At 39.3% G+C, this 21588-nt stretch overlaps 1 protein-coding gene across 1 annotated transcript in view; it reads left to right on the top strand.

The window, feature by feature from the left end:
- The first annotated feature begins 4558 nt into the window (after positions 1-4558).
- The window catches only part of SLC25A21 (solute carrier family 25 member 21), a 524275-nt gene continuing 507245 nt past the window's right edge, over positions 4559-21588 (top strand). The window contains exon 1 of the mRNA XM_027521916.1: positions 4559-5635. Within this exon, the coding sequence (XP_027377717.1) occupies positions 5566-5635 (70 nt within the window). The 5' untranslated portion in view covers positions 4559-5565. The remainder of the gene's footprint in view (positions 5636-21588) is intronic.

Below are 21588 nucleotides of genomic sequence, written 5' to 3'. Positions count from 1 at the left end.
TAAAAAATGGAAGAAACATTTGCAAATCATATATCAAATAGAGCTTAATATTCAGGATGCACAAACAACTCTTACAATTTAATAACAAAATACAAACAGTCCAACCAAAAAAATGAACAATGGGCTTTAATAGACTTTTTTTTTAAAAGACTTACACATGGCCAATAATCACATGAAAAGATGGCCAACTTCATCCATCATTGAAGAAAAGCAAATCAAAGCCACTATGTGATACCACTTCACATCCTCTGGCCTAGGATGGCTATAATTTTTTTTCAAATGGAAAATAACAAGTTTGGGGAGGAATATAGAGGCATATATATGTATACTTAGGTTCCAATAATATCTAAAGTATTCAGAATGAATTCAGGCAAAAGTCACTTAACTTCTGTGCCAGAATTTCCTCATTTGTGAAAGTGAAAGTGTTAGTCGCTCAGTCGTGTGTCTGACTCCTTGCAACCCTGCCAGGCTCCTCTGTCCATGGGATTTCCCAGGCAAGAATACTCAAGTGGGTTGCCATTTCCTTCTCCAGAGTATCTTCCAGACCCAGGGATCGAACCCAGTTCTCTTGCATTGCAGGCAGATTCTTTACCATCTGAGTTACCAGGGAAGCCCAAAATGTATCTGAGAGTAAGCAACAGCTTTTCTAGGAATTATTTTTAAATTTATATTCATTATAAACAGCCCTGTGTGTGTGTGCTGTGTTCAGTCATATCTGACACTTGGTGATCCTCCTCATTTGTAAGATGAGAATATTTCAGGACTTCCCTCATGGCCAAATGCTTAAGAACCTGCCTGCCAATGCAGGGGACTCAGATTTCATCCTTAGTCCCATAAGACCCCACATGCTGCAGAACAACCAAGCCCACGTGCCTAGAGCTTGTGTTCCACCACAAGATAAGTCACTGCAATGAGAAGCCCAAGCACAGGGATAGTGTGAATGAGATAGTGGTTTGTAAAAATCTTAGCCTAGTGCCTTGCATAAGTAAGTATTACATGAATATTGTAATTATTACAATTTGCTAGGCAGTCTGACTATGGCCTGAAGGTTGCAGATTGCTCTTCGCTTTTCTAGAATCTCCCTGATTTCCCTCTGGTCTATTCTCTTACTTATTTTTTCTAATTTGTTGTGAACCAAAATATTAGATGTCCATCCTATCAACCTTTCTAGAATTGGGTCTAAAATTAGTTCTAAGTGAAGGCCTGGGAAGCTTCCAGGTTCAAGTAAAAGGATTTCTGCATGTTGATGGCTCATAGGTTTTAACTATACATTCACAGTTACCTCTTAAGTAACAGAACTCTGTAAATAAATGGCCTCTAAGTGTTGTTCTTATCATATTACAATAATATATTGAAAAAAGCTTCCCAAGTAATTATTTTGCTCATACAGCCCAGTTAAAGTCCCTTGGAACTTAGAACTGCTCTGTTAGGCGATAGAATAATCTAATGCATCAGAACCTAGGATCGGTCTTAAATAAAATGTTGCTTTGGTATCTGTAAACTATAAATCACTGAGGACTTAGAGCAGTGATACTCAGACCCGCAGATTTTAAAGCACCTTTCATTTGCACACAGCGTTTCTTTAATATTTCTGCGAAAGAATACCTGAGAATAATATAGGTCTTTTGAATCATTGGAGAGTTGAAATCTCTTCTACTGGTCAAGATTTCTTAATGTGGTATCCACAGAACATTCTTCCCAACTTCCCACCCCATTCCATGAATGGGCTCTATGCATGCCAAATTCTGCATTTGTATGTCTGTGTGTATATACAGTGTGTTTTAACATCTAAAGAAGAGTCTCTAGCTGACAATGTCTATGTATCTTTAAGGAATAGTATTTGTAAATGTGGCTCCAGTCACAGTACATTGAATACCATGGGATTATATTGCATTTTCTAGTCAGAAACTGATGAAGGTAAACTTTAGACTTGAGGAAAACAGAATCTTTCAAACTGAGAAATACTATAATTTTAAAGTATAGCTCTTGGTTCCTAAACTTTTTCCCAAACTGTGGTTGACACTGCCAGTTGTTTAATGTTTTTCCCTTTTTCCCATAATGGTGTATAAATATATATATATATATATATATATATATATATATATATATTTTTTTTTTTTTTTTTTCTAGACACATTGTCACCCAGCAAAATAAATACTACCTTTCCCAACCTCCCTCATACTTAGGCATAGCCCTTGTGGCCAAGTTCTAACCAATGAGATTTATGTAATTTGGAGGGTTTTCTTTATCCATTTTACTTTTTTACTCTCTGCAGGCCTGAGCTTTATTTTGGCTTACAATTGTGTCATTACCTGAGAGCGAAATAAATTTCTATCTCATTTAAGTCACTATTATTTTGGCCTTGAACAGTAGCTGATCCTATGGCACAATACAAAAACTTTATTCCAAAAAGACATTGAAGAAATTGTCAGATACTTAAGTTCAGTACCTATTTTTTAATCTTTATTGAATTTGTCACAATATTGTTTATGTTTTGGCCCCCAGGTGTATGGGATCCTGGCTCCCCGATCAGGGATGGAACCCTTACCCCCTTCATTGAAAGTCTTAATCACTGGACCATCAAGGAAGTCCCTTCAGTAAGTATTTTAAGGTTCCTAAAAGTTTAGTTTCTAGTCACTTGGCAAACTGATAAATCCATAATTTAGCTATGTAGTTCTCAACCAAGATCAAGTAAATAAATCAATAATTAAAAAATATAAGCTTGATACTTTGGCAGTTTTACTCTAATATCAGGACATTACACCATTATTTAAAATAATAATAGAAAGAGTAATGTGATGGATTGTGTCTAGGGAATCTGAAATGGTAGGTCAAGTAAACTTTGCTTTTCCTACTGCTAACCTCCCAGGGTTCCACTACTGGCCATGGGCAACTTTGGCTGCAGGTAAGAGCTACGCCCCATTATCAGAGCTCTGAGCATAGTGGGTACTTGTTGACTGTGGATTACCACTGGCTGACTCCTAAACTCCAGAATGTTCTTATACCCAGGTCCTATCTTCTCAGCTCATCTAGAGGTATAGGATTAGACCACCTGTGATATCAGGTCTTTTTTTACTCAAAGAAATCTATTCTAATGCAGAGAGGTTAAAAAGAGATAGCAATTTTCTAAAAGGATATTTGGAAAGAGAGAATCTGGGAGTCTCACGACTGAATCCTTGGGATCCTGAAAGATTGAGGTCTGAGTGAGACCTCAAACTTGCATCTACCTCCTCAAGGTAAAATATTCATAGATTATGATATTTATGAAAAAAAAAAGATATTCATGGAAATGATGAATGATGTCAAAAAGCTGTCTTTAAATCTTGACCTGGGAGTACTGCTGTATTTCCTGAAATAATCTAGGGAAGGGAAAAATTTACTTACATTGCAACATGATGTGATCTCTTTCATTATATTATATACTCTAGGGGGGATTTTAACTGTAATATTGTCAGAGCATAATGCTGACACGTAGAAAACTCTCAATGAATGAATGTAGGATTTGCTTCCCTGTGTGCCTTGGGGTTTAATAGTATGTAATAATCCAAAAAATTTATTTAATTGAAAAAATTATCTACTTATATACAAAATTAATTTTGGTAGCATTTAATTATTTTAGGTTTCAGTATGACCAAAGGTAATTTGGCCTGTGATTAACATTTAAATCTATAATCCCATGGCTCTTAGAAGAAGGAATCCTGGAATTGAATCCATCTATACCAATAACTTCTGGTGTGATCTTGGGAAACTTAGTTTCCTCAATGGAAAATGAGGGAAATATTTTCTCTGAGCTCTGAAATTCTGATTTTAGTGCTTAGTATATAATAGGTTCTAAGTATTTACTGAATGAGTGATTCTATGTTATACTTAAGGCCTCATATTTAATTAGTAAGAAATTGAAACATTGCTTAAAAGCTTTTACTATATCTAAATAGCAAATATTTCTGAAAACTACTTCTTGGTAAGCATATTCAAACTAGGTAATTTTAATTAAATATGAGAAAATTTGTTTTTGTACATCTGACCACAGAAGTAATAAGTCTCTCCAATTGCTCACTGTCATTATTATCAGCTTTTAATAGCTCAACCTAAGAATTAAAGACAAAATATAAAACCAATTACTGTATTTTGTACATTTAATTGGAAATCATATATATTAAACCTTGTTACATATACTGATATTCAATGGCCTTCAAAAATAGCAATTTTATATGGTTCAAACGGAATATATTTAGTACTGAATACCGTGTTTAAGAAATAATATGACAAAAGGGTTCCAAAGTTTCTCCTCCCTTTTAGGCCTATCATTTCCTGCCTGTTAGGGGTGTGGCAGGTACTTTCCTAAAATTTGAGAATCTTGTCTCTCCTACATAGCATCAACTTGTGGTTTAAAAATAGTATATATATCCTAGTATTTTTGTTTTGCTAACTATCCTAAGGAGAAGGCAATGGCAACCCACTCCAGTACTTTTGCCTGGAAAATCCCATGGACGGAGGGGCCTGGTGGGCTGCAGTCCATGGGGTCGCTAGGAGTCGGACACGACTGAAGTCAATTAGCAGCAGCAGCAACTACCCTTAAAGGCTAGTATGAATAATTAATCGCTTTATAGAGAGAATATACTGGGAGTTCCTTAATGTTCCTTGATTATTTAGGTCAGTGGTTCACCAACTTCAGCATACATAATAATCATTGGAGAACTTATTCAAACAAAGTTTTCTGAGCCCTATACCACAGATTGTGATTCAGTGGGTCAGGACTGGAACATGAATCTGCTTTTCTTACACACACATTACACGGATGCTCACGGATATTAGGTATAGAAGCGACTTATTTGTAATAAGGCCTTCCCCCCACCCCTTTGGTCTTTCAGTAAATAAAACTCAAGTTGATGAGGTATGAGATAAATTCCCTTAAGCCAAAACCGCTTCTTAGAAAAGTACTACATTAACTCAATTGTAAGATAACCGTAAACTGGATTTATTTTGACTTAGTTGCTGTCAATTTCAGTTCTACAGTTTCAGGACAACTAACTCCAAGGAATTCAGTCACCTGTTCCTTCTTTAGAACTGCACTGTGTTCTGGCTTTCCAGAGGGCAAGGGTCGCCGGGGCCCTGCTGATGAAGTTCTAGGCCACAGTCACTTTTTTTACTTGCCTTATCAGAGGCAGAGCGTCCAGCTTGACAAACTCTGCAGAAGGCTCCCGATAGGGAAACCCGTGAGCGCCAATCTAGGAGACCAAACCGACCCGCTGCGGTCGACCAACCCAACCCCGGGGTCCCTGGGTCCTCCTCGGAGCCCAGAGAGACAGGAGTGGGGAGAGGGAGCCCCTGAAGGAGAGCCACAGGCAGGTCTCAACACGCCGGAGATCACGCTGCTAATCTGTGGTCCAAACCGCCCGCCGCCTCCGAGCAGTCGTCGGATTGCCGCCCCCCAGGGAGCCACTCGGCCCAAGAAGCAACACAGCCCCAGCTCTCTTGCTCTAGAGAGGCCCTGCAGGCCGGCATCGAGGCAGGCGAGCTCGCCCCGGCATCTCAGCCCACGCCGTGGTCCACTGTCTTGCGAAGATGTCGGCTAAGCCCTCTGTCGGCTTCGTGAACGAGGCTTCTCGGCAGATCCTGGCCGGTGGCTCTGCTGGTAAGGCCGCCCCGCCTGGCCGGGGGCTAGTCGCCTTTCCTTTCGCGTGTTCCGAAAAACCTTTCTCCGACAAGTCTCCCCACCATAGTAAACTTCTTCCTATGCCTTCCGCGCTCCGGGTTCAGAGCCTGAGTAGCCCGAGCCCGCGGAGCGCGGGAGTAAAGAAAACCGGGATCAGGCGGCGGGCCCCGGGTGTCCCAGGTCAAGTCGCCGCGGCGCCCGCGCCGGCCGCTCTCGAGTTCCCCGCATTCTGTGTTCCTAGCCTGGAAAGCAAGGTAGGCAGCAGTCCCGAGGCCTGCCGCTTTGAGGAGGTCTTTTAGCCTGGCTGGCTATTGTATTTGAAATGATTCAGTTTGCGTTAGACTGAGTTGTGCTATCCACTATAGCCTCTTTTTCCCCCAGCTAACTCAGATCTTACAGATTTCTACCTCCCTCGTTAAAGTATGTGCCTCGGGACTCCACAGGTTTTCTTACTGCATCCTGTTTCTTGCTTGCAGCTATTCCTGCCTTAATAAGCATATTAAAATTAAATGAAAATGTTGATGCATATAAACACCTTTGATATAATAGGCTCACAGTAATTTATGGAGAGTTATGCTGTAGGGAAGAATCTTTAGGAAGAAATCTGTTATAACTAATCATGGAAGTAATTACTAAGTGTGGCTAAGAGAAAGTTACTCACTAGTTACATTATGTGAATGTATTTTAAAGATATTTTAAAATATGAATTATGAATTGATTGAAAATTTAATCTTACAAATTGTGATACATATTATTATGAATATATAAAATAATTACTGTAATTCACTCATCACCATAAGACATTTTTTTAAACGTACTTATTTATTTATTTAGCTGCTCTGGACCTTAGCTGCTGCATGTGAATCTTTAATTGTAGCAAGGGACTTCATTATTTGCAGCAAGTGAAACCTAATTCCCTGACCAGGCATGGGACTTGCGCCCCCTGCATTGGGAGCACCAAGTCTTAGCCACTGGACCACCAGGGAAGTCCCAAAACATTTTTATAAATGTAAATATCCCTTAATAAATTATGGTAATGCTAGTAAATCATATTAAGATGACTGAATGTCTAATATCTACCTTTGACTAGCAAATTTTATTTTCAAAAAAATTTGAACTTTGTATAAAGGACTGTTACAAATTATGACTATTTATCATCCTGTCACAAGTTCCTTGCATCTAGGAGGACCACAAGCAGATGTATCACTTACAATCCACACTTTTCTAACGATGACATTTCATTAATATGGCAATCAAGGCATTCATTTCTTATATGTTATTATACTGTGTCTATTCATTATGTTGTCAGTGCCCCCACTTTCTACTTTTTAGTTGTTCCCGGTAGTGATAATGAATTTGCACCAATTTACTCACCATTTTGGTCAAATTCCACAATGTCCAAGACTGTCAGCTGTCCTTGATTTGCTTGATTCAGAGTCCACAACCCTTATTAAATAAAACTCAGCTGGCCCAGGAGGGAAATATAGTTAATTGGTGAACATCCTAACTTGTGACTAGTGATTCATACGTGCATTTGTGCATGCTCAGTTGCTTCAGTTGTGTCCAACTCTTTGCAACCCCACGGACTGTAGCCCGCCAGGCTCCTCTGTCCATGGGATTCTCCAGGCAAGGACACAGGAGTGGGTCGCCATGCCCTCCTCCAGGCGATCTTCCCTACCCAGGGATCGAATCTGGGTCTCCTGGGTCTTCTGCATTGCAGGCGGTTTCTTTACTACTCAGCCACCAGGGAAACAGGAGACTGACTTGCTTTTTTTCAATTCCAGTGTACAATGCTGGGGTGAGACTCAAAATAATCCAGTATTGGGTAGGGGCCCACCTCTGTACCAATCAGTTGTAGCCAATCCCCACTAGGAGGGGTGAGAATCTCAGGGCAAATTATTTTCCAAAGAAGTTGAAACACATCATGAGATGGGCAATTGGTGTCTTTTGTAATGAGATGTTTATAATATTTGCATTTAAAAAACCAAATGATGCACTGGCAGTTGCTTGGATAATACATATCTGAAGACTTGTCTTAAGTTTGTAGCTATAGCTATTATATTGTTACCAATGGCAACTTTGTTTTACATGATGAAAAGTGAAAGTGAAAGTGAAGTTGCTCAGTCCCGCCTGACTCTTTGCGACCCCATGGACTGTAGCCTGTCAGGCTCCTCCATCCATGGATTTTCCAGGCAAGAGTGCTGGAGTGGACTGCCATTTCCTTCTCCAGGGGGGTCTTCCCGACCCAGGGATTGAACCCGGGTCTCCTGCACTGCGGGCAGATGCATTACCATCTGAGCCACCAGGGAAGCCCAGTGATGAAAGCTATGCTCAAGACAGTACACACAGAGTAGGCTCCTAGTTTGCCTTCTCAGCTTCAAGTAATAGCCTAAAATTGAGGTGAGGGAATATAAGCCAGTGATGATAGCTTCAGGAAGATCAGCAAGGCTAACACTTCAGAGAGGTTAAGGATGAGATGGAGAAGAGGCCATTGGATTAGTATTCAAAGTGTGATCCATGGATGAGCAGGAAGGAGGAGACTGGTAGTACTTGGAAGCATGTTAAAAATGTAGGACCTCAGGCTAAGCTTATTGCAGACATACCATATCAGAAGCTGAGTTTAAGGAAAGTCCTCAAGTCACTAGTTTATTCTTTCAGGTTTTAGAAGCACTGCTTTAGAAGACTTGAGAAAAGAGATTCCATAGAGTTGGAGCCAGGTTGAAGTAGGTTGCAAGTTAAATCTTTCTTGGCTTTCATTGCTGACCGTAGAGAGAAGAACAAGTTCTGTCCTCCTTACTTGTGTGCTGTCAGTTTAGCTTTCAGTCTTATTTTCCTGTCCTCTGCCATACGTTCCATTTGGTTTCTGCTCAGTAGATCTGCTCACCATACTTGAATGCTGCCTATACCTTTTCACCTTTATTCCCAATGCCTGGAATGTCTTTTCCTAATTTTATCTACCTATTTAAACTCTGTGAAACTCTCTGACAGAATGTGGTCCACTGGAGAAGGGAATGGCAAACCACTTCAGTATTCTTGCCTTGAGAACCCCATGAACAGTATGAAAAGGCAAAATGATAGGATACTGAAAGAGGAACTCCCCAGGTCAGTAGGTGCCCAATATGCTACTGCAGATCAGTGAATAACTCCAGAAAGAATGAAGGGATGGAGCCAAAGCAAAAACAATACCCAGTTGTGGATGTGACTGGTGATAGAAGCAAGGTCCGATGCTGTAAAGAGCAATATTGCATAGGAACCTGGAATGTCAGGTCCACGAATCAAGGCAAATTGGAAGTGGTCAAACAGGAGATGGCAAGAGTGAACGTCGACGTTCTAGGAATCAGTGAACTAAAATGGACTGGAATGGGTGAATTTAACTCAGATGACCATTATATCTACTACTGCAGGCAGGAATCCTAAAAATCCTAGGAATCCTAAAGCTGAAACTCCGATACTTTGGCCATCTCACGCGAAGAGTTGACTCATTGGAAAAGACTCTGATGTTGGGAGGGGTTGGGGGCAGGAGGAGAAGGGGACAACAGAGGATGAGATGGCTGGATGGCATCACCGACTCGATGGACGTGAGTTTGAGTGAACTCCAGGAGATGTTGATGGACGGGGAGGCCTGGTGTGCTGCGATTCACGGGGTCGCAAAGAGTCAGACACGACTGAGCGACTGAACTGAACTGAACTGATTGAAACTCTGCCCATTTTCAAGGCCTGACTTAAAAATCATTTTCTGCATAAATGCTCCCAGATGGCCTTGAAGCCACATCCAGTTTTAACATTCTCATTAGCATTGAATGATACAAGTAATAAAAATAGCTAACATTTCTGGAATAAATACAAGGGCCATGCCCAATGCGAAGCTTTACATGTATCAACATTTTAAATCCTCACCACACCTTCAGAATGAAGAAACTGATACCCAGAGGGCATAATTCACTTGCCTGTGGTTGCACAAGCATGCAATCATTTCTAAAGGAATAGGATAAGAGAGGAACTAGGAAAATACTATTCTCACTGGCAGATATTTTTAGAAGTTGGAGAGATCAAGTCTGCTATCCTTTATTATCTATCTTTTATTAGTTTACATCCCTTGAAACAACTTTTATCTACAAATACAATCCTTATAGTCTTTCTGCTGCATCATAATATCTTGCTCTCTCCAAATAATTCCATGTGTACAGGCACAAGATTATCATTTCTCATTGCATTTAGGGCCTCTATGTGCAGTAGGGCAGATTGTGGCCTGAAAAAGGGCTTTGTCCACTTGAGCAAGTGGGAGCTGAAATCGGGCCTGTGGTCTGAGTCATAATCTGTGTATCCAAGAGCAGAGATGAGCCCAGTCCCCTGGGGCCCCCATCATTCCATGGTTTGCTCCCAGTGTGGCTCTGGGAAGTTTCCCTTTTATCTCTTTTTTGAAGCCAGGAGCATGGTTCCATCTCAGACCTTCCCCTTTTCCCATGTGGGCACTTCCATGTGTTTCCAAAGCTTATGGGGTTTTTATTTCCCATGTCATGTGAGTGCCTTTTAGGCCCCCTCAAATGGGTATTCTACCCAAGTTCTCACAGGGCTCTGGCATTCAACTTTACAATTCTCCCAGATCTCTAACGAAGTCCCCTAGCCCCTGAGAAACCCTGCTCTTGCCCAGACCTATCAGGCTCCCCCCAGAGGGCACACCTAGATCCTGTCCACACTGAATTTTCTTCATGGTGGCATCACTAGGACCCTTCTCCTCCTGCCTCCCCAAATCTGACACTCATATTCCTTGACCTCTGCAGGTCTCACTCAGAATTCTTCTTAAGAATTCCTAAGTCTCCTCCATCTGTCTTTTACATGATCACCATTCCAGCAGAACCCTGATTTATTTCCCCAAATTTCCAGGCTGTTGTTTCTTCCTCTCCAGCATCATCCTAGTCCTCTGTATCTTGTAAGCAAACATCCTACCACAGCTTCAATCACTGTTTTTATTTTGTTCATCATGCTGGAGATGTTTGAGTCAAATTGTTTAGTCAAAGTATCTCAGAAATAAGTTTTCCAGTTTTGCACTAAACACAGTTCAACTACTTTGTGTAGTTTATCTCATTAATCATCTTCAAGGGATCAAGTGAGAAAATGAAATGAGAGACTTTTTCTGGAGGAGAGAAACCTGGGATTCATAGATAGACTCCTGGGAGATAAACTATTGAGCGTATATGTAAAATGTACTTTATATTGATGGAAGAGAGTTCAAGGCTTTCAACCCAAAAAGGTCACTAAAAAGGTAGAATAATTTCAAATCTTATTTTCAAAACTCCTAATCTTATATACCTTACATATCTCCATTTTCACAAGATTTCTACCTTTCTACCTTTCTACCCTAACCCCAAACAGTTAAAATACAGTTAAAAGAAATGCCTTAATAGGCAGTGTGTATACTAGTAGTTCTCTGGATTTTAATTTGGACTTGGTAATAAAAGGGCTGATGCACTGGGGGGGTAATCAAGGTTAAAATTTTGATCAAGGAGAATTCTTTTTCAGCATGGGTGCAAAGGGGATACACATGTGATTTGGATAAATGGCACCTTTGGAAATTCAGGATTTGGCAAACTGCATTTGCTTGATAATAAATAGCAGGTTGTAGAGAAACAGGTGAACCTTTATGACACATCAAAGGGAGGCTGGAACCCATTATCTGGGTAATTAGGGAGGAAAAATTCCCCTTATTTCAACCACATAGGAGGAAGCAACTCTATTGCTCAAATTAATTATGAAATACCTTTAAAGGATATGTTTTAATTGAAATATAGTCTGTCTCAAAGAAAATCTAGTTCTCAAAAATATGAACTTAAGAGCCAATAAAATATGAATTACATGGGACATTTCAGAGGGTTTATTTTACTGTCCTTCACTGAAACATGTTTTAAAACTATAAGTATTATATGTGGGCACAAGTGATATAAGAACATAAAACAACTTTACACATTTTAGATACGCCTTGTTAACCAGGCCTTCCTCACCTCCCTGCCCCCGGCCCTGTGTCCCACCACTGTCTTGACGACAGCATCTCAGACCATTGAGAAAATGTGTTTTAGGTATAGTACAGTAGGTGCTCAGAAATGTTTGTTGACTGTATTAATGAATAGATATCAGAAGCCCAAGCCATAGAATATTATTCTTGGGGTCCTACTCTGAAGAAAGATAAGTATTCTGGGATTCTAATAATCAGACAACTGATATTGCAACAATATTTTCTTTCAACAATATTTTATTTTATAGTAGTTGTTTGATAAATGACGTGAAAACATTCAGGTCTGCACTCTCTGCCACCTTTTTTTTGGCTGAGAGGCCCCTGATCACTTTTAATTTTTATTTATTTTATTTTTGTCTGTGTTGGGTCTTTGTTGCTTTGGATGGGCTTTATCTAGTTATGGCAAATGGGGGCTACTCTCTAGTTTGCAACTCTCTATAGTTGGCTGCTCTCTAGGGGCACTCTCTAGGGCTTCTTACTGTGATGGCTTCTCTTGTTGTTGAGCACAGGCTCTAGGTGGGAGGGCTTCTAGTTGTGGCTTGAGGGCTCAATGGTTACGGCTCGAGGGCTCTGGAGCACGGGCTCAGTAGTTGAGGCATAGGGTCTTAGTTGCTCCACAGCTTGTGGAATCTTCCCAGACCAGTCATGGAACCCGTGTGCCCAGATTCTTATTCTCTGCACTACCAGGGAAGTCCCGTGATCACTTTTAAAATTTATGTATCATCTTTCGTTTCAGGACCCCAAACTGAAAAGAGATGCACCAATCATTTTCAAACACCTTTATGATTTAAGTGTGCAGTATCTTAAAATGGCAATGAGTGAAACCAGGTTAAGGGACTTCTACAGGATTCTTTATAATTGTTTCAGATTTTAACTCTTTCTCCTTACCAGTTTTCTTTTGCTTTTAAACTATCATCTTTGTGTCAGTTATTTCCCTATTTTGATGTGATCATGATTTATACACCTTATAAATATTCTTGCCTGGGAAATTCCTTGGACAGAGGAGCCTGGTGGGCTACAGTCCATGGGGTTGCAAAGAGTTGGACAGAACTTAGAGACTAAACAACAACAGCAACAGCAGATACTCTAGTAGGTCTGTATCTTTGGATTGTTGTCAGTAGTTTTTGTTTATTAGTTTGCTAGCGGTTTGAATGATGTACCACGAACTGGGTGGCACAAAACACCGGCAATTCATGGTCGTGTGGTTCTGGAGGTTAGAAGTCTGAAATCAAAGTGTGGGCGGGGAATCTGAGAGAGAATCTGTTGTCTGCCTCTCACCTAGCTTCTGCAGTTGCCCACAGTCCTTGTGCTCTTTGACTGTTGTCACATCGCTTTCTCCCTATTTGCCTCAGTGTCTGTATCCAAATTTCTCTCTTGTTATAAGAACATCACTCATTGGATTGTGGCCCACTACATTCCATTATGACCTTATTTTAACTTGATAATGTTTGCAAAGATGCTATTTCCAAATAAGGTCACATTCTTAGGTACTAAGGGTTAGGATTTGAACATATCTTTTCAGGGGTGGGGGAACACAGTTCAAGTCACAACAAACAATCGATTGTATTTTTCTCTTCATATTGTGTTTCTCAAATTCAAGCTATGGTCCTGTATTTTTCTTCCTTTCATTGTCAACTTTTGTGAAAAGTTCCTCACTCAGTTTGACTACCCACTATAACTGGCATATCTGAATTTACCTTTTTGCTGGAACTGTTAACTACTGGCTTTCATTCCTAATTTTACCTAATCTTGGTGGAATTTCACATCTGTAACCAATTTTTCTCTTTAAAGTTGTCTCTGCTATTGATTTTCACCCCCTTCTCCATACATGATCACTTGTGTACCAGCAACAAAGAATTGCTGGTTCCTCTGTCTTTTTTCCATTTCCTCAAAAATTGATGTTCTGCAGGATTCTGGGTTCTCTACCCATTCCCACTCTGCTGTGTTCTTGCTCTCTGGCTTCTATACTATCCAGGTGCAGGTAACTCTCTGATCTGTATTTCTAACTTCTCTGTGCCCTGAAGACTTAAATTTCTAAATTATACAATAAAAATAATGTGGAAATCAAGAGTCATGTGGATTCTAATGATTTAAAAAATATTTTGGAGCTCAAATTTGAAACTGATATTAGATCCTCAAATACCATTTTTCCTTTGTTATATAGTTGTGTCCATCCTTATTTTGAGTCTAGTTTTTCTCACTAATTCTGTTAAGAAGTTGCAAATGAATTTCTCTGGGTACTTGTTTGGGTTGGGTGGATCCTACGTAATTATCTAGTCAATAATTATAATAAGACAAACAGGAAATGCTAAGATACATCTTCAATGCTCTTGAATGCCTGCCTACTATGTGTATGCTGCTGCTGCTGCTGCTAAGTCGCTTCAGTCGTGTCCGACTCTGTGCGACCCCATAGACGGCAGCCCACCAGGCTCCCCCGTCCCTGGGGTTCTCCAGACAAGAACACAGGAGTGGGTTGCCATTTCCTTCTCCAATGCATGAAAGTGAAAAGTGAAAGTGGAGTCGCTCAGTCGTGTCCGACTCTTCACGACCCCATGGACTGCAGCCCAACAGGCTCCTCCGTCCATGGGATTCTCCAGGCAAGAGTACTGGAGTGGGGTGCCATTGCCTTAGTATTCAATATATCAATGCTTTACTTAAAATCCTTACTTTGGTTAAATCATCAATATTAATCTGTAACTTCTTGAGGATGAGGGAAATAAAGCTTAGAGAAATTAAGTAACTTGCTCAAGACCAGTGACAGAGTATAGGCTCAAGCTCTGTTCTCTTTGCTTTCAGAGTTTATATTCCTACCCACTATCCCACCCTGCCTTGTAATATACAGAATGAGATATCAGGTTATCAGCCCCATACAGAGTACTACCTTCATCAGGACTCTTTTATTCCAGTTGGGTTAAATACTGTAGGTTGAGTATTGATGAACAAACAGAGTCTACCTTTGGTGCAACCAGCCATTTCTTGTTTTTGCTAGATCTTTAAGTGCTAGCCCCAGCACTTGTATGAAATTCTCCATACTACCCACAGGGGGCTCAGCATCTTTGGGGCTACATCATTTCTGCCAGTCCCTACCAGCAATAATTAGGAATGATCTGACCCTCGGTGCTCAGGTTATCATTTATTCAACCCTTATACAATCACCTTAGGCTCTAGAATGACTCACTGGAGTGAGAGCGACCCCAGAGCCAACTGGACAAGCTTATCGTGAAGGAGGATATTTAAGTTGCATAAAACATTGATTTGTCTTGAGCCTTTTCCTTTGTATGAGTCTGGTAGCCTTAGGTTAGACACAATGGTAAATTTAGTTGAATGTCTATAGAAACTAGAGTGGACTGTTATAAGGAGAAGATGTAACTTTGGAGAAAGAATAATTAAATATGTGTTTCAGTAGAATTCAGTGACACCTAAAATAGAATTGTCACCACAAAGTTTTACATTTTGTGTGTGTGTGAGTGTGTGTGTGTGTGTATTTGTGTGTGTGTGTGTGAGAGAGAGAGAGGGAGAGGAAAATGCCAGTGCCCTAATAGTTCCTGAAAACTTGCCTATTTATGAATCATCAAATCTATCAAAATCAAAATAATGCAATTATGGGAAACTTTGGTTTTAGTTCTTATTGCTGTGACTGTTGTTGCGATTATTACAATTATTATCCTGGAGGGTGGTTGTAGAGATAGAGTAAAATGCTTTGGAGAGTGTCAAGAATAAATAGGGTTATTTTGGAACTTCCTTCTGGGGTAGTACATTTGGTTGGCTACTGTATCACAGTGAGCAGTAACATCTAATAACTTCATTCTGTACCTGGGCAGACCTATAGATGGTGCTGTCTTCCTATAATTTTGGTGATTTGCTCAAAAAGGAAAAAAAAAAAGTAAAACTTTCTGATGACAAGAGTTAGATGTAGAAGTGTCCTGACTTTTAATTAGATTCCACCATTGTAAAACACTTGCAACAGGTGTCTTGCATAGATTACAGAAGACCACATAGTTCAAAAATATAGAGGACTGTACTTATAAAATTAATTTTTCCATTTAAGTATAATTCTTAGCTATATATGGAAAAACAGGTTGCTATACATAAGTAAATTCCTGTATTCTTGCCTGGGGAACCCCATAGACAGAGGAGCCTGGTGGGCTATAGTCCATGAGATCGCAAGAGTTGGATACAATTTAGTGACTAAATCACCACTACCATTTATAAGAGGGGTGGAAGAAAGTATTTCTGTTGCTATATTGTTTATTTTATCTGTGCTACTGCTGCCAAGTCACTTCAGTCGTGTCTGACTCTGTGCGACTCCATAGACGGCAGCCCACCAGGCTCCCCTGTCTCTGGGATTCTCCAGGCAAGAACACTGGAGTGGATTGCCATTTCCTTCTCCGAGTTTATCTGTAGTGCTTCTGAATTTAGGGTCCTAGGTCCAAAAAAAAATTATTTATAAGCTTAGCATAAATGTCACATTAGTTGCTTGTAGGTCTTGGAGATTACTTTGTGAGACAGTGGTCCTAGATTCCATATTTTTGTTTCTCTAAATTCCCAGGGTTAGAGTGTGTGTTACACTGAAAGTGAAGGATCAACTACTGTGAGTAGGATCTAGAGGGCCAAATGCACATCTGAGGCTGCCACTCAAAATGCCATTTCTGCTTTAACTTAGTGGGATTTAACATAAGAAAGTGAGAGAGATATACGAAAAGTATATTTTTCTTAAAGATAACTTCCAAACAGTAAATTATTTTTCTTTAGATTAATACATAATGTATTGTGGAGTTAATGGGAAATACCAGTAAGTCCTTGTTGTTGTAAATGAATCTTTAACCACAAGATGGCAGTATCACTTTCCCACGTCCTATAAGCTATTTCTAAAATGATGACTCAAATTATTTTTTAATGAGAAATGTATACAGCTATGAAATTTTAGGAAAATAATGAAGAAGGTGAATATTTAAAGTAAATTAATATAGGAAGTACTAAAGACTAGTTTTTTTTTTTGTTTTGATTGAGCAAGTTTTCATTACATTTATTTTATATTCTTTTAAGTTGAAAGTAGGAATGTGATGATATAAAAATTGTAGAGTCATATCAGCAACTTTCTTTCACAGTGAAACATAGTCTCATGTTTGCCTGATGCTGCATCAAGAAATAAGACTTTTGTTTCCTTCATATTTTCGTGAAGATCTGCATTGGCCTATACCTTCTAGTCTTTCAACCACACATATACTAGAGATTAGAAGGCCAATAGAGAAGCAAAGGGAAAGAAAGGAATGAAAAGTAGAGATGTTGGCACTTAAGTATAAAAAGGCGGGACCCTTGCTGGATTTATATATTCTGTAGTCTAAAAATGTATCATCTTTCCATTCAACATTGGGTTTTTAAATAGTTATTATACGGTAGTATCTGTATTTTTAATGTTTTCATTGGTATGTTTATATATTATATAGTATTATGTTTCACCCTACATAGATGCTTTTCACAATTACTTTAGTTTTGTGTGTGATTAATTTAAAAGATTACACTGGGTCTATGTCTTGTTTTTTAAGTCTTACAAAGCACCTTTTAGGTAGAGACCCTCATAAAGAATCTCTCTGCAATGCAGGAGACACTAGAGATGCAAGTTTGATCCCTGGGTGGGGAAGATCCCCTGGAGGTGGAAATGGCAACACACTCCATGATTCTTGCCTGAAAAATCTCATGGACAGAGGAGCCTGATGGGCTACAGTCCAAAGGGTCACACAGAGACACTGGGATCTATATTTGGGTCCCTGTATATGTCGCACAAGGACACATACACGCAAGTCTTACTGATTTTATATCTCTAGGCCCACTACAGAGAAGGCGATGGCACCCCACTCCAGTACTCTTGCCTGGAAAATCCCATGGACAGAGGAGCCTGGTAGGCTGCAGTCCATGGGGTCGCTAACAGTCGGACACGGCTGAGCAACTTCACTTTCACTTTTCACTTTCATGCATTGGAGAAGGGAATGGCAACCCACTCCAGTGTTCTTGCCTGGAGAATCCCAGGGACGGGGGAGCCTGGTGGGCTGCCATCTATGGGGTCTCACAGAGTCGGACATGACTGAAGCAGCAGCAGCAGCAGCAGCAGGCCCACTACAGTGGTTAGAATGTCATAGCCACTCAGTAAATCTGTTTTTCTTTAAATTGCATTTGCCACAAATCAGTACAATTCTGCTGAGATCTATTTTGCTTTTGTGCCTCTTGTGGCCTAAGTAGCCCTCAGTGTGGCAGAGGTAAAGAAAAGACCTTTTAGGGACTTCCTTGGTGGTCCAGTGGTTAAGACACTGCCCTTCCACTGCAGGGGGTGTGGGTTTGACCCCTGGTCAGGGAATTAAGATCCCCACATGCCATGTTCAGCACAGCCAAAAAAACCAAAAAAAAAGACCTTTTAGAAGTCAAGTGATTTGAATTTTTTCATGATATCCTTCATTTTCCCAGTGGTGGAGGGAATGTTCCTTGTAGTAGTGATAGTTTGTCAGGACAGCACTGAAAATAAACTTTTATGTTTTTTCTCAAAAGTGTCTAAATGATAATAGTCCTATGTGAACAGTATGATTTGCTTTCTGTAATGGCATATTTGACATTTAATCAGTATAAGTTGCATACTTGCTGCTTGTGCGTAGCTATATACAGAAATATTTTATATTGTAAACTCAAAAAGGAGGTCTGTTATTTTCCATTATTTACATAAGTTATAAATGGATGGCAATTTTTTTTATTTTTTTTGAATGGCAAGTTTTTTGTTTTTTTTTTGAATGGCAAGTTTTTTTGTGGGCAAGTTAAAATTTAAAAACACAGTTATCATGTATGGGAAGAACATATAAATAGGCAAGAAAAGAAGAAATGCAGTTACCATGTTTGAGAAAATATAGAATTTCATGTAATACCCTAAATGTGTAGGTCATATTCCAAAAATTTATAATTTTTAAGTTAATTTTTTTGCAATAAGGTGCATTTCCTTCTAGAACAATGGTATGAAATTTGTAGGTGAGCCACAAAAATCCTTTTAAACCTGTAATAGGTGCGAGATATCACTATCAGGAGCCCTAGGATAGTTAGGACTTTTAAGCCCAAATACAGGATCCTGTGCCCTTCTGAGGTCCAAGGGCTATGTGCAGTAGGGAGTGAGAATGAGACAGTCATAAATGGAGACAGCCTGGTGGCCTCTTCTTAACAATGAGACAGAAATGTGCCAGCCGGATAAGGGGGGCCCTTGGAAAGCAGTTTCAAGTTCACGGAGGACTTTGTAAATGTAAACCTTTGGCATTCCTTTCAAATAAAGCTAGACATGAAGTCATTGCTTCTGTCATTGCGATTATGTTTTTTAAAAGCTTTATTCTGTGAAATTTAAGCATTTAAGATCACCTATATTTTAATAACTCTGTTAGTTGCCATTTCTTTACTTTTTAATAAAGTAAACTGAGAGTCTCAAAAAAAAAAAAAAAAAAATCGAAGACCTTAGGTCTTTTTCACCTTCTGAGAAACTCTGATCCTAAAGGACAAGGGCAAGTGGATTCTAGAGGTTCTCACTTCAATTGTTTCTGGACATATTTGTGCAATAAATAAATAAATGGGTAGATAAATGGATTTTGAGTAGTTGGATAGCAGGGGAGGACCAAAGGGAAAGTGCAGACCAAAGAAGTGTAATAAGGGAAGCTTCAAGATTGGAGTAAAATAAGTGTTGTTGTGGTCATTAATATGCATAGGTTGTTAGGACATTAGCTTTTTCTGCATTGGAAAATGTCTGCATTTTTTTGTTATGATTTGTGCAGTCTATGTGAATTTATGTATGCTTGCATTTGAGTGAACATGAGGAAATCACACTTTTAATATATATTTTATTAACATTACATAGCTGGGAAGATAGCCATATATTAAATTAAAAGAAAATATCCTTTATATTTTATTGATCTGTAAGTAACATTGACATATTTATTCTTTATTTAAATGTAAGAATTTTTAATATTAATCATTAGATAAACTTGATGTAGAACAATGACATATTAAAACATGCTCTTATTTCTCTCAGGAAACAATAAGCTCCCTGAAGATAAGGATCTTGACTGTTTGGTATCCTGGTGTACCCCCAGGGCCTAAAATAAAATCTGGTACAGGATAGATACTCAGTGAACATTTGTTCACTGAATGAATAGATGACTGAATGAATGAATGTCACATTTATTTTGGTTTTCAATTTTGAATGTTAATTTGAAAAATTCTAAACGTGTCATCAAGATGCTAGAGTTTATATTGCTACTTAACGACCTGAAGGAGTTGGTTGAGTTCCTGCCAGGCCCAATACACGTCACTGATGGTGAGAAAAATCATTGCTCTCCTGCCACCAAAGTGAGACATTACCCCAGGAACCATGCACTACCTAAGATGCACTGTTCCATTTTATTCCTAACAGCTGCAGAGGAAGAAAAAGGAAATCCAAGGAGGCTTAGTTTTCCTGCCCTGATTGCTGTAAGTAGGAGTCAATCTTGGAGGGACTTTAATCCTAGATACTGTAAATCCCATTGATTCTGGGATATGTGTCTTCCTGGATCTTGACTGTGCATAAGTGTAGACTGGTTTCTTCCCAATACCTGGTTTCCCAGGAGTGACTATAACAAGTGTGGACTGTCTGATTGTTATTTACTTTTCGGAAGTTAGTTTATTTTCTAAGCTCAAGGGCCGCTGTGTTGGTTGTGTTTTTCCAGTCAGTCTTCTCCCTACTTGTCCCACACTCCCTCAGGAACTGGTGAGTTACTCCCACATAATTTGTAGACACAGAGAGATGCATGGAGTCACATGACAGGGGATTTCTTCAGTGGGGTCAGAGCAAACTAATCTTAATTTTCTCTTCTGCTCTATTAAGTTTATACTCTCGTGTCCCAAAGAATTATTTGACATATTTGTGTGTGTGTGTGTGTTTATGAAATATATATTTGGAAAAAAATATATATGGAAACATCAATCTGCCTCACTTTTGTTGTTGGGTCTTTGTTTTGAAATTACATCATTTTCCAAAATTGATTACATAGATGGCAAACTTTTCGGTACACTATGGAAGGTACAACAAAAAGAAGAAAATAGGACACCCCATCAAGGGGCATCTGTTGTAAGGTTAGTGAACTTTACCTAATGAAGAGAGTAGAGGCAGTACTGGAAGGAAGTGCCTGTGGGGATTCCGATGCTTTACACCTGGCGTTAGATCCCAATTCACATGCTCACTAGGTGTGTTACTGTGGGCAGGCAGTTTAACATGTCTGTGCTTCATCTATGAAATACAGAGCCATTGCAGTACTTCATAAGGCTGTTGGAAGGGTCAGATGGGCTGATCCCTGTCAAGTGCTTATAAATGTACTTAGCACTAAGTAAGCACTCTGTAAGTGTAGTTATTATTAATGGAGAGGGAATTCATGGAAGTATTTAGGTGAATTCTAAACATTTTAGAAACTCTTCATAGGTGAGTGACACATTATATGAATATATGCTAACTATAATTCTGTTCTACAATTTATAATGTAAACTCTATTTTTCTGTTTACCTTTTAGAAATCTAATCTTATTTTGCTTAACTCTACTGATTTGGGGGGATAGAGTTTTGTTCTCAAACCTGGATATCATTAACATAATCCTATTTTTCATCATATGAAGTGGTCTTTTTATTCCCCAGATGGAGTCATTAGGTTGCTTCTGGAAGTCTTTTTTCTAGTATTCCATAGTGGGCCTTCAGTTCAGTTCAATCGCTCGTCATATCCGACTCTTTGCAACCCCATGGGTGTAGAGGAGTGATTATTCTCAGTTCATAATCCAGTGGTCTCCTTATCAAATAGCTTGGGTTATTCCCTTATCCCAAGACTTACTTTTTTGTAAGAGAAGGGCATTTATATTTTTGTAGTTATTCTATTATATTT

This window comes from Bos indicus x Bos taurus, chromosome 21, assembly GCF_003369695.1.
Source record: "Bos indicus x Bos taurus breed Angus x Brahman F1 hybrid chromosome 21, Bos_hybrid_MaternalHap_v2.0, whole genome shotgun sequence".
Taxonomy (NCBI): Eukaryota; Metazoa; Chordata; class Mammalia; order Artiodactyla; family Bovidae; genus Bos; species Bos indicus x Bos taurus.
Note: the sequence above shows the minus strand (reverse complement) of the source record. Positions and strands in the feature narration are given on the sequence as shown.